Source organism: Ranitomeya variabilis, chromosome 1 (genome assembly GCF_051348905.1).
Source record: "Ranitomeya variabilis isolate aRanVar5 chromosome 1, aRanVar5.hap1, whole genome shotgun sequence".
In the NCBI taxonomy this organism is placed as follows: Eukaryota; Metazoa; Chordata; class Amphibia; order Anura; family Dendrobatidae; genus Ranitomeya; species Ranitomeya variabilis.
In genome coordinates, this window is record NC_135232.1 from 203,637,596 (window position 1) to 203,650,791 (window position 13,196).

Consider the following 13,196-nt stretch of genomic DNA (forward strand, 5'->3'; position numbering starts at 1 on the left):
GGCAGCAGAACCCTTAACCAGTAAATACATAACTTTAGTTGTAGTGTTAAATATGGATTCGTTCAATTCCATAACATTTTAGGCAACGTAATTCAAAAGTGGAAACACTCTTTAAAGTTGTACAGGGCTAGAATGGCATGTCTGCTTTCTTAAATTGTCACACCGCCCATTTCTTGCATTACGTATTGGAGCTCACTTCCTTTCAAATGCATGGCAATACTACATGCAACAGTTGGACTCTTGCAACATTATTTTTAGAAGAAAGCATCCATGCTTTATTTTTTATCCTATACAACATCTAAGATGATTATTAAAACTAGCTTTCTAATAAGCTATGGAAAAATGTGGTGGTGAGTACACTCAGAATAAAGCCTAGGTATAATTTATCCTTGTTTATCATTGATTTTATCTGAGCTGTTTTTGAACATTTCAGCTGATTTGGTCTTTTAATAATCCATGACCATTTTCATTTTGGGCAACACAGAGTGAAAGTGTTAGGCCGGGGTCACACTCGTGAGTGTGATGCAAGAAACTCACGTGAGTCTCTCGCATCAATTCCCGGCACTACCGCCGGCACTTGGGACTGGAGCCTTCAGCTGCATAGAAATACATGCAGCGGCATACTCCGGTCCGAGCGGCGGCGGCAGCGCTGGGTATTGATGTGAAAGACTCGCGTGAGTGTTACCCCGGCCTAAGAATGTCTCCATGCTGAATAGTCAGTGAGTTTTTGATGTTGCAGATTTTCTGCTGAATTTCTGCCCCAATTAGCTAAATTCAGTTAATTTTTTTTGCCCATTACGTTTTTATTGCATTTTTATGCTGCAGTGTTTGTCCCTTTTTGGTATGTTATGTTTTAAATAAAGCTGCTTTCTTTTGGATTTTTTTTTTGCGTGTGCTTTTATGATTTGTTATATGGAATGTCATTTTAAGTGCCATTCCATATCACAAGCGCACTAAAAATGTATATGCGATTTTTACATATGGATTTATATGAATTTTATGGGGAAAATTTGCACATAAAACTCAGCATACCGGCAAAAGAAAGTGACATGTTGCAGATTTTGAAAACACACCATAGGTCAGCTTATACTGCATAAAAAAAGCACAGTGCACTTAAGTGTTCCATGAACCCCGTCCTCTTTGCTGGAACTGTAATAAGCTGCGTTTTTTGCAAAGCAAAAATAAGCAGCAACGAAAACTCACCAAAAATTATTTGTTGGAACTTATCATTAGACGCCATCTTTGCCTGACCTAATAAATCCTCAGCTCTAATTGTTCTATAGCTGGTGGGAAAGTAAGTGTGATCGTTGTTGATTTCATGATCTATCTGTTCATACGCATAATATAAACCTATACAAGTACCTGAACACTATTCCATAAATACATGAAATAAATATTAAATACTCTCCTTTCACCTCTCCTTATATACAATGCATAGCAAAATTATATTGGTCCAGAAAGGCAACATACATAGTAACAAAGAAAAACAGCACGTGAAGAAAATCAATGAGATGTTCATAATGTCCAGTATCTCTGAGCACACGAGTAAGGTACAGAAGTAAGCAAAGAAATAGCACCCGCACTGTCCGTTCCCACAAATGGAGCTCCTATGCGTATACTGTAGCGCTGCTCAATTCCTGATCACGGGTGCAATAGCCGGAAATAACTGTACTATCCGATGCAAATATGAAAGAAATGATGGCTGCACTCACCGATCTCTTGCAGGTAACTTTATTTAAATTCCATCTTCACGGCACGGGGGTGTACATAAAAGACCTGTGAGAGCCGAACGACGGCCGTTTCGCACCGTCCTGGTGCTTCTACGGGTTCGGTGAGCGGACGGAAGTGACGCGTTAAGACAGGTGCAGTTGCCTGACACCTCCCCCCAGCGTCACACCGCCCACTCCTGGTGACAGGTAAGCATAAAAAGATAAAAACATTTAAAAACAGTGATACAAAATAACCCTAGCACAATTTTGGTGAATACAAATATACTGTTTGCCCTTTTCCCATATACGTGTGGTGAGACCCTACTAATCTACTTCCGACCGGCAGCTATTTGTCCCTTCTAATAATCCCACCGGGATCCACTACTGACCCTCCTATATTCCCTATACTCATGTACTGTTTCTGACTTCGAGCTAGCACTACATCAATCACCGCAATCATAAGGATAATGGGGCTATATTATGTAGCAGGATGGATTAGTTCCATGTGCTAGCTCGAAGTCAGAAACAGTACATGAGTATAGGGAATATAGGAGGGTCAGTAGTGGATCCCGGTGGGATTATTAGAAGGGACAAATAGCTGCCGGTCGGAAGTAGATTAGTAGGGTCTCACCACACGTATATGGGAAAAGGGCAAACAGTATATTTGTATTCACCAAAATTGTGCTAGGGTTATTTTGTATCACTGTTTTTAAATGTTTTTATCTTTTTATGCTTACCTGTCACCAGGAGTGGGCGGTGTGACGCTGGGGGGAGGTGTCAGGCAACTGCACCTGTCTTAACGCGTCACTTCCGTCCGCTCACCGAACCCGTAGAAGCACCAGGACGGTGCGAAACGGCCGTCGTAAGGTACAGAAACCATTTATTACCGAGGAGAGATTTATCATCAATGCCTTGACTCACGGATACTGGGATATGACATGCAATGGTGCATGACAGTAAGAGATGTTCATATACGTCATGGTTTCATAGCCTTTTTCTTTACAGTGCAATTGTACTTTTTCTTTGTAGCGATGGTATGCATCATTAATAGTAAATGCATGGTAATGCTCCTAAGTAACTATCAATGTTCATATGAAGCTCTGCCATGGATATCTATTAAGAAGGGTCATATGAAAGTAGAAAAAACCCTTTCTCTTGTCTGGGGGGGGGGCTGTGTTATTTTGAGTAGCTGAGCTGCTATAAGGGTGAGACCCTAAAACAAGAATGGCATTGTTTTTTTCTAATTACATATATTTCCAATTATATTAAAGTATGTTTAACACATAAATGTGACACTTGCTTGAATATTATTTTAATACAAGAAAAGCATAAAAATAAACAACTAAAATAAATACAGAAATAAATATATACTATCTAATTATTACCTACTGCAAGGCTCTCAAAGTCTTAACAAAAAAAGATTTGTTACAAAACAGGTTTGAACATAAAGAGATCAGCCACTTTCTCTTTTTAGTGCAGCTTTCCTCAAAAACTCACCAAAACTTCTGTATATATATGGCTGCTGGTGAAGGAGTATATGACCAGACCTGTCCATAAGACTCAACCAATAGTACAACACCTCACATGGGAAAGCTGCTTTTCCATTGGAGGTGACTGTTGTGTAAGGTGCACAGGTAGTCAAGGTCAAGCGGCAGCGTTCCCATACCCTGGCACCCCACAAAGAAACAGTGTTCCAGTCCCTTAGTGTGACGCTGTGTACAATTCAGGGTACTCACTCACAGCCCAGAGACCTCGGCTGCATCCATGTCCTCTGGTCCAGGATAAGCCGCACAAAAATCAGGGGACACTCGCTTTTTATCAACCAGTTTAACTTTACTTAACAGTCCAAGTTCAATTGATGACAAAGCACAGTACGTTTCCATGTTCTTCGTTTGTTCAGCCTGAGCTTTTCCTTCACTTACTGACTCCTACAGCACTCGGGATACTCTGTCCGGCTCTGTAGTATTCACAAGACCTGTACCATCTCCCTCACGCATTTCTTATTGGAAGGGAATAAGGCACACTTCCTAGTGCCTAATTTGGGCAGTAGGGCCCAATATTTTACAGGAATATCAGCTGACATTATCAGACTGCCAGAGCAATGTGCGCTTCTTGTGCCCTCCAGCCCTCTGGAACTGAACTTTTACTAACACTTTCTCTATCTATATGTCCAAATAATCTAACCAGGAAGGGCTCCCCTTTTTATATGACCTTACCCCCCCATGTTAGGCTGGTCCCAAACATAATAACGCTATCTAAACCAGTGCACCACTTCCTATAACTAATATGCCCACCACTGCATGAATCTAACTTCTAAGCCCTATACTATATGTTATGTCTTAACCCTAACCCTATACTTTCACAATACACTACACATTAATAACATTGTACATGATTACCAAGCATTAGAAGAATCACATACATTAGTGCCTATGAGGCTCTTTGCACTTGTACATTTTGCACTCCTAAGAAAATACAATAAAACCACATATTTGAATGCACTTCTTGCAAATGTTGTTATTTAGGGGAAGATGCATATGATGTCACACCCACACGTCCACAAGCAGCCATTTATGGACAGAAGTTCTGGTCAGTTTTGAGGAAAGCTGCACTAAAAAGAGAAAGTGGCCAATCCTTATAACAGCAAAGTCCCTAACTGTTCATCCATCTTTTTCATTTGTAAGCATAGTAAAATGGATGAAAATTGGCAAAAACAAATAGGAAATTTGGAAACTTTTAACTCGTCCATTGTGTGACATGACCCCCAGTCATTTGTAAAATCCACTATTATGATGCCATTCTTGTCAAATAACAGATATCCTACTTTGAGCCATGTCAAGGATCTAGAACAATGGACTATTGAGATTCAGGATTCAAACTGTAAACATAAAATGTAGCATAAAACAAGAAAATCCATGAGACCCTTAAGCCACCATCAAAACTAATTCTGTACATTGTTTAAGGTAACACATAAACCTAAAGCAGCCAATGGGTTAGCAAATAAATAATACCAGTGTATTTCCAGTGTGAAGCAATCAGGGAGAGGTTGGTTCTCACCCAGATCATTATGAATAAATACAAAGAACAAAAACATACCACAAAAATCCAATAAATATCTTAAAGCAGCATAAATAAAACATCAGGAACATGGAGGCATATCATATAAAAGATACAAATGTAACACATTGTCAATGAAAATAATGGTTTAGTAGAGAAGGCTGCCCTACATCATTTCCTTGTAAGAGTCTAGTACATCCCAGACAGATTTTACATTACATTTCTAGTAGATCCATTATATTTCTGAACAGAACTGGATGGAATTTTTAATACAACATATTATTCTATTGATTCTCTTATATTCTCCCAGGAAGTGTGAAAAGTTCTTCCCCATAATACAATGTGGAACAGAAACAAATATTCCATCATATGCGCGGATCTGAATCTCCACTACTAATTGTTTCTTATTCTGAGCCTCAGTGAGCAACACAACTTTGAGGAATAATATGGGTATGGAAAATATTATTTATCACATTAAATGCATAAATAAATAAATTAATTAATAAATAAATAAAACAAATATTCAGAATAAATTCAGAATAAATCATTGCCCTAGCATTAAGGGGAACCTTTCACCATGAGTTTATACTCCAAACTAATGGCATGTACGAAAAGGAACTTTAATACTCATTAAATCATTACGCTACTTATAGAAATCAATTTTACTCTTTTCGTTTGTTGAAGTTGTATGCTAATGACCCGCAAGTGCAGCGAGGCGGGACAGTGCACTTCCACCTCTACTGCCTCTCTCCCTATTCACTGCGCAGCAACTGTCTCCTGTCTATGACTGACAGCTATCGGGTAGGGGAGACACATTACTGAAACGAGCCACTTGTCAGGCATTGAATATAGAGAGAGGCAGGGGAGCTGCAAGTGCATTGTCCTGCCCCGCTGCACTAGTGAATCATTAGCATACAATTTCAACCATGGATTTCTTTAAAATGGCAAAAGAATTTCTATAAGGCGTGTAAGGATTTAATCAGCATTAAACTGCATTTATATACATGCCATTAGTATGAGGTCTACAATCCTGACAGGTTCTCTTTAAATACTTTGGCCAAAGGAGAGTGGCTTCCTAACACCCAGCACTTGAGACATATGATCTGCCACCCTTAACCCCACAAACATCCAGGATTATTGTTTTGTATGATAATTCAGGCAATCTCATACATAGAATCATTTTTTCACTCACTGAAGTTATTTACAACTATTAAACAATCACATTAAAGTGTGCAGTCAATCGTGATAACTGCAGTGTGTGAATGCAGCCAGAGTTGTAGGAAACTGTTTGATTTAGCTCTTGATCATTTAATTCATGACTAGAAACTTTGTAGTTAGATCAAAAATGAGTTTGGGGTGCATTCACACACTGCACAGTTTTTACAGTTTGTAGCCATAGCAGTCCTGTACCACTGCCGTCTTTTCACTCTTTCCCTGCACAATCAATCACATTTGTAGTGAAACAGCTGTAAATTTAAAGTGATTATGCAGAAAAACTGTGAGAAGACAATACAGAGTCATTGTGGCTAAAAGATACAAAATCAGCGCAATTTTAGGATTGAAGATTCCCACAATCTATTACAGTGCTTTCCATGGACCATTTTGATGTAGTGCTATGATTCAGATTTTCTTAAAAGGGAACCTTTTATCTGACACATGCTGCTGAAACCATCAGGCACTCGTCATACGATCACAACCATGTATGTTTGTCTCTGAAATGTCGCTAGCCTCCTGCATGCACGTATAGGTAGAGGCTTGCCAGACACTGTCAGCGGGTGAGGAGGAGCCACCGGACATCCGCCTGTACGACTAGTCAATAGCGAGGCTCATTTCCCGTCTGTGTTTCAGAGACAAGCATACATGGCTGTGAGTGTACAGCCAAAGGCTGATACACGCTGCCCATGGTTTGAGCAGCATGTATCAACTGACAGGTTCTCTTTAAAGCCAAAAGGAACGGTGTGTTAATAAGAGGTAAGTAGAATCCTTCCCAAATAGTGTAATTTTCTTTGGTTGATGATCCACTTTTGATACTGGGTTAAGAAAATGCATCATAAAGCTGCATGTGGAGAACAGAAATTTGCTGTTGGGCCCAACCTCTATGGTATAGTCACTGCTAGGTCATTGAAGAGGTTGTCCACTACTTTTTCATTGATGACCTATCCTTAGAATAGATTGATAGGTCATCAATGTCTGATCGGCTGGAGTCCGACACCCGGCACCCCCTCCGATCAGTTGTTAATGGTGTCAGCGGCAGGGGCCTCTGGCGGAGTAACTCACACATCTACTTGTAGTAACCAGACTTCGTACTGCACATCCGCCTCCTATTCAAATCAATACTGTAGCACCCTTTGGCAGCCACTACGAATAGACGGAGCAGCTTGGCAAGTGAGAAATTCCATCCGCGTCCACTGCCACCGATAACAGCTGATTGATGGATGTCATGCATAAGTCATCAAGGTAAATGTAGTGGACAACCTTTTTACGTCAACAGTGCTTTGTTCCTTTTGGACAATAATACTTTGGCAGGTACAATAGAGATTTGCATTTGACATCTTATTATTTTGCAACTAACCTTATTGGTGAACAGATATGATAAATAACAAACTATGTTTACTATAAAGGCCTCAAAGAGCATTGTGGTTAGTTAGTCCTGCTGATTTCAGTGGGATTCACCTACCATCTAATGCAAATGGGCACCTCCCTACACCTGGCCGATTTCTTCTATCTGGATATTAGTGATCACCTGAATTACCTGGCATTGCCTTACTCTTCCCCCTCCATTCAGAGTACATGCATACTCAGACTGCATGTGTATGGGGAAATTGGGAAACATAGCACATGGCTATCTGGTGTGTATGGCCAACTTAAGGAACAGTCTACATGGCAATTGTAAGTGTGAAATCAACAAAATGACTGAAATATCTATGGAATAGACAATTTGCACAATTTTAACGTATACACTTGAGTGAAAATTCAAGTAAAGAAAGCAGATACTTTGTATTATGTGAAGACGGCATTGTATATTGGAACATTCATCAACATTTTTCACATTGATTTTTTTTTTTGGAGGGTGAGAGAATGGTATGGAGGGGCAAGCATGTTTTGAATTGAGGGAGTGGATGTCGCAAAGTAAAAAAATAAAGCTTTCCAAGGTATACCTTCATAAAGTTACCCAATTTCACAACAAGGTAACTATACTTGTGCGACAAGCCATATATTGCCATTCTATTTATTTCTTTTTTAACTCTGATTTTGCAAAACATGTAATTATAAAGAAACATATATTTAAAAGCAGCTCAGAGGAATACTGTGTGATTGCAACACATAAGATAATGTGTTATGATGTGATGACATCCGATGAATGGAGTTATGCAGTAGGAATCATGTAGATGACAATGATGTCAATTTGATTGATATTCAAGGTCACTATCAAGAATATGGGGTAATATTAAAAAATAATGGTCATCTCTTACAGCTGCAACTTCTTTTTCTGTGCATGTAGGGATCGTAAATAATTTATACTTTCTGGGTAAACTCAGCCAGCACAGAGTTAAAGCTGATAAAAGATGGAAAGAGCAGACATATGCAATAATTGACCTGTGCTCAGTATGGCTCTGGTTAGAGTTAAGCTGAACAATAGGCTTATACAAGGTCACAGAACATTAATTAATTAGTGCTTGGACTGAAGGCAGAGCTGATAAACATGTACACTGTCAGGATGATGAATGTTTAGATTAACTACAAGGGGAATGATAGGGCATGAAGGCATGAATGTTCTTTGCTCTGTGCGATTTTCAAAGAGCACATAATGGTAGATTTACCAGAACTATGGCAGAACCAAGGCTGTTTTTATTTAAAAAGATGAATTTCAATTTTTTTTTAGAAAACACGTAGAACATGTGCAATGGGTGTGACCTGCCCCACATGCATTCTGTCTTTAGATATTGATAATTGTCATGCCTCATGGTTTTTAAACGTTTCATCGGCATTGTTAGCAGCTACAAAAATTGTTGCTATGAAGAAAGTTATCTATGTCAGACCCTCTGATGCCAGTTTAAGGGTATGTTCATACAATGAGTTCCTGTAGATCAGGGGTCCCCAACCTGTAGCTTGGGAGCCACATGTGGCTCGCGGTCCCATGAATTGTGGCTCGCGGCTGTCAGCCAGCTTGGTCCATTAGTTCCAGATTTAGTAAACTGGTATGAAGAGAACATCTCAAAATGGTGAACTTTGTGAGTAGCCCTGTACAGAAGAGCAGATCTGGATGCACATATACTGGTCTTGGGGAATTAGAGATAATTTAAGTATGGTATGCTAGATACAGGATGATACTACAGGTCAGAGGAGGTGCTTGTGTGACTGTGTTGGGATTGCGTGATGGGAGAATGTTGAATGTGGTGGGGTGTGGTGGGAACCCCTGGATCTTAGTATACTGCTTCGTGGTGATTTGTGTGGAAAAGCTTTGGTTATCATTACACCAGTAATGGGGAGCTTTGGTTACCACTACTGTGAAGGGGGGACAGGAGCTGGATGTGGCTCGCGACCCTCTTTCAGAGCTGAATGTGGCTCTGAAGGTCAGAAAGGTTGGGGACCACTGATTTAGATTAATAGAAACTATTTTCAGTTGCAGACATTTCTGCAACAAAACCTGTAGCATGGGCGTTCACCCTAAAGCTGCGACATACCGATAAATCTTCTTCAGTCTGCCTCTTAGTAATTTCAAGCCAGCGCTTCAATACTTAGGCTTAATGGGGCTGTCTTATTAAGAAAACTAGTTTTCTAAATAAAGCTGGAATGGCGAAAATGTGATCTGTGTTACCAAATCCACTGTGAATTTAGAGTTTGCATTTGGCCAGACTTTTCATTGGCTGCCACAGGGGTGGTATTACATGCTGGAAATCCAAATGAAATTTTTAGGCTATATATGTTTTTTTTTTCACCAATGGGACTAAATGAGATACGATATTTGTCATGAGTACATAGATCAGACGGGAGGTCCGGATACTGTGTTTACAGATCCTGACATGTTCAGGTAGGATCCACCAGAATTGAAGCTTCTTTTATAGCATAAATTAACTGTGTAGATTAATAAATTATGAAGAAAAATGGCTGAGACGAGGAACCATTCTTTTGGGGTAAAATATCCTTTTTGAACAGAATTTCTTCCTGCCAAATGAATTTGTAAAATTGCTTATTTCTAGAATACGTGTTAAAACAAACATTAACCCCTCCCCGTCCTTGCACTTTTCTGTTTTGTTTTTTTTCTTTTTATTCTTTAGGCCCCTTTCACACATCAGTTTTTTGCCACCAGTTGCAATTCGTCGAATTTAAAAAAAAACGGATCCAGGCGACTGATGCCGCTGGATCCGTTTTTTTCTCATAGACTTGTATTAGCGACGGATGGTCTCACGTTTCATCCATCGCTCGCCAGATCCATCGAAAATTGTTTGTCCTGCGGCCGGAGACAACAGACATAGTAAAGTTTTTTGCGTCCGTTGAAAAAACGGACAGCGACGGATCCGTCGCATTCCGTCTTTTGCTAGAATGGAAGCCTATGGCTCCGGATCCGTCAAATGATGGAATCCGGCGATGGATTCCTTTTTTTTTTTAACTGAGCATGCTCCAATTTTTTTCACAATTTGCGACGGATCCGTTTTTTTCAAAGTTTGACGGATTGCGACTGATGGCAAAAAAATGATGTGCGAAAGGGGCCTTATTTTTTTCCTCCATTTCTACCAAGAACAATGACTTTATTTTATTTTTCCCTCCATAAAGCCATATGAGGGCTTGTTTTTCGCTTGACGAGTTTTACTTTTCAATTAATATTAATTTTATCATGTGATGCACTGTAACGAGGGAAAAAAATTCCAAGTGCGTTGAAATTGTAAGAAAAGTGCAATTCCACAATAGTTTTTTTTATTTACCATGTTCACTATACGGCAAAACTGACCTGGCAATATGATTCTCCAGGTTAGTACGAGTACACATATACCAAACATGCATAGTTTTCTTTTTTTATTTAAGTGGTGAAACATTTTGTGCTTGTGTCACCATTTTCCGAGATCCATAACATTTTCATCTTTTGGAATCTAGGGCTTATTTTTTGCCTCCTGAGCAGACGTTTTACTGATAGCATTTTGGGGCAGACATGATGTTTTCATCGACTGCAACAGCAATGTTGCAAAGGCAATAAAAACGTATTTCTGGCTTCTTGATGGTTTTTCTTTTACGCTGTTTACCGATCAGATAAATTTATTTTTGGATTTTCAAGGATGCAAAAGAGGGGTGATTTAAACTTTTGTTTGTTTTTTTATGTTTTTGATATTTTTTTAAACTTTTTTCTCGCTTTTTACTATATTTGTTAGTCTTGAAGCTGTGATCATCCTATCGCTTGTGCTATACATAGCAGTGGGCTGGCTTTCACAGGAAGATCGTAATGACAGGCAAAGGGGTCTTCAGCAGACGCAAGGCTGCCATGGCAACCCACAAGCATCCTGCGATCACGTCACTGGTGTGCCGACGGGAGCGTGGAAAAAAGCACACCCCCCCCCCCGTTGGTGCGTGTTATATTCCATAGCAGGATTTAACAGATTATCATCCGCGGAGCTAATGATGGCTGATTAAATCATCACTGGCAGGGACATGACTTTTAACTTACATGTACGTCAAAGGTCGTGAAGGGGTTAAAGTAAAGGGCAATTAACTATGTCCTGCCTTATTGGGTTTATTTTGTTGAACTCTTCCATCAACTTAGAAAATAGTTATCTGACAGTTTCGTCGCAGTGAAAATTTCCTACAGTAAGTAAAATTATTCAATAACCATAATTCCTGTGTTTTGGGAGGTTCTGTACAATGACGTGGTTGGTGGTAGACTGGATTGTACTTTCCAGTTTTCTGGCTCAGACAGTAAGGAAAGGAACAATGACACTCTTCTCATAAACCACAAATTATTCATTTAGGGAGACAGTCCTGCAGCCCCCGAAATATAAATATAACATAAATATCACAAATTTTATATGTGACTCCGTGTATTTCTATGCACCTTTCCATAACCTTGGAGAAAAATGCACAGATTGTAAGCTCTTTAGGAAGGGAATCACACATTTTCGATTTTCTATATGCTTGTCCTAATATAAATAAAAACAATAATAATAAATAAGTAATTAAATAACAATATCGCAAATGGCTTTTGAAGTGCAAAGCTGACTAAGCCTCAATTCGATTATTCATTAGGGTACAGGAATTATTGTTCTACTGTTCTGTGCTACTGTTGGAATAAAGAGAATAGGGAGGGCGACAGCACAGTGCCAATCTGTACCATGTTTGTGGGAACATGCTGGATTATTGCAGCCCAGATGGACACTCAATAAAGTACCATGTCTAAAAATTACACCTCATTTCAAACTTTCAGAAGCGTACAACTTGCCTGGAAATAGATATATTTAAATCCTGCCATTACTAGAAGGAAACAAGTGACTGTAAAGAAAACAATTTTCATTATAAGGAATATCTTATGCTTACACATGGCATTTGTGGCCCTGGTGGTGTCTGTAAGCTGACTTTATATTTAGCCTCTGAGTCGCTGATTTACCAGATGATTGCCATTAATGGATTGTGTAAGAGTCAAAAAGACCTCAAGTTTTAGACTGGTGATAAGTACGTTACAATGATAGGACAGGTGATGACTCTGCTTGTAACAGGGTACACGTGTTCCTATGAAGCCTCAGAACAGTTCTGCTTAGTATTGTAGAAGGAATTTGCCACATCTATGATTATCAGAAGAATACCAGTGGACATGGATGTTTAAGATAAATATTTCATTAGCCGTGCTGCAGAGCTTCGTATGATTAACATGGAAACCCAGGCAGGAGTATCAGCGTCTGATGCTATCACAAGAGTCAGAACTTCGGCTCCAGCTTCTACTACGACTTCTGCTGTGTTCCCGTGAGCTTCTGTTCCAGTCCCTGCTGCGACTTCTACTGCTGTGACTTCTGCTGCGACTACTTCTGTCTCTAAAGTAACTGCGACTTCTGGACCTGCTTCTTAGACTGTACCAAGAAGGGGTGCTGCTGTCACTGCTGGATGACGATGGGCTAGGCCGGTAATATGGGATTGGACGCTTTCGAGCACTGTGAGGAGAAGAATGACAGACACGTTAGCACAGCTTGTGATGGATTTCCAAAGCTGAGATGCCAAGTTGCTTTAGGTCACAAGTGCCATGTAAGGACAGGAGAGGTTATGAAAAATCCTGCCTATTTTTAGAATATACAGTGCTGCTGCTCTCTACTGGAAATTCATATCAAATATTACTGAACTACATTTTTTTTGAGATTTGGTGGCTATTTCAAACACATCTGTCAGAAACTTCTTATTTTTATGTCTTCTGCTACTGATCTCCAGAAAATAATTTGAGAAAACACAAAAAAGACA

The 13,196-nt window shown here is 39.6% G+C and overlaps 1 protein-coding gene across 6 annotated transcripts in view; it reads right to left on the bottom strand.

Annotated features, from left to right (window-relative positions):
• Window positions 1-5,675: 5,675 nt before the first annotated feature.
• The window catches only part of SRRM4 (serine/arginine repetitive matrix 4), a 201,441-nt gene continuing 193,920 nt past the window's right edge, over window positions 5,676-13,196 (bottom strand). For 5 of the 6 annotated variants that reach the window (XM_077292129.1, XM_077292124.1, XM_077292106.1 and 2 more), the window contains one exon: window positions 12,632-12,895. In XM_077292129.1, coding sequence (XP_077148244.1) covers window positions 12,640-12,895 — 256 coding nt within the window. In that variant the 3' untranslated portion in view covers window positions 12,632-12,639. Of the gene's footprint in view, window positions 12,896-13,196 lie in introns of all 6 variants that reach the window. The other variant, XM_077292100.1, reaches the window with a different exon arrangement.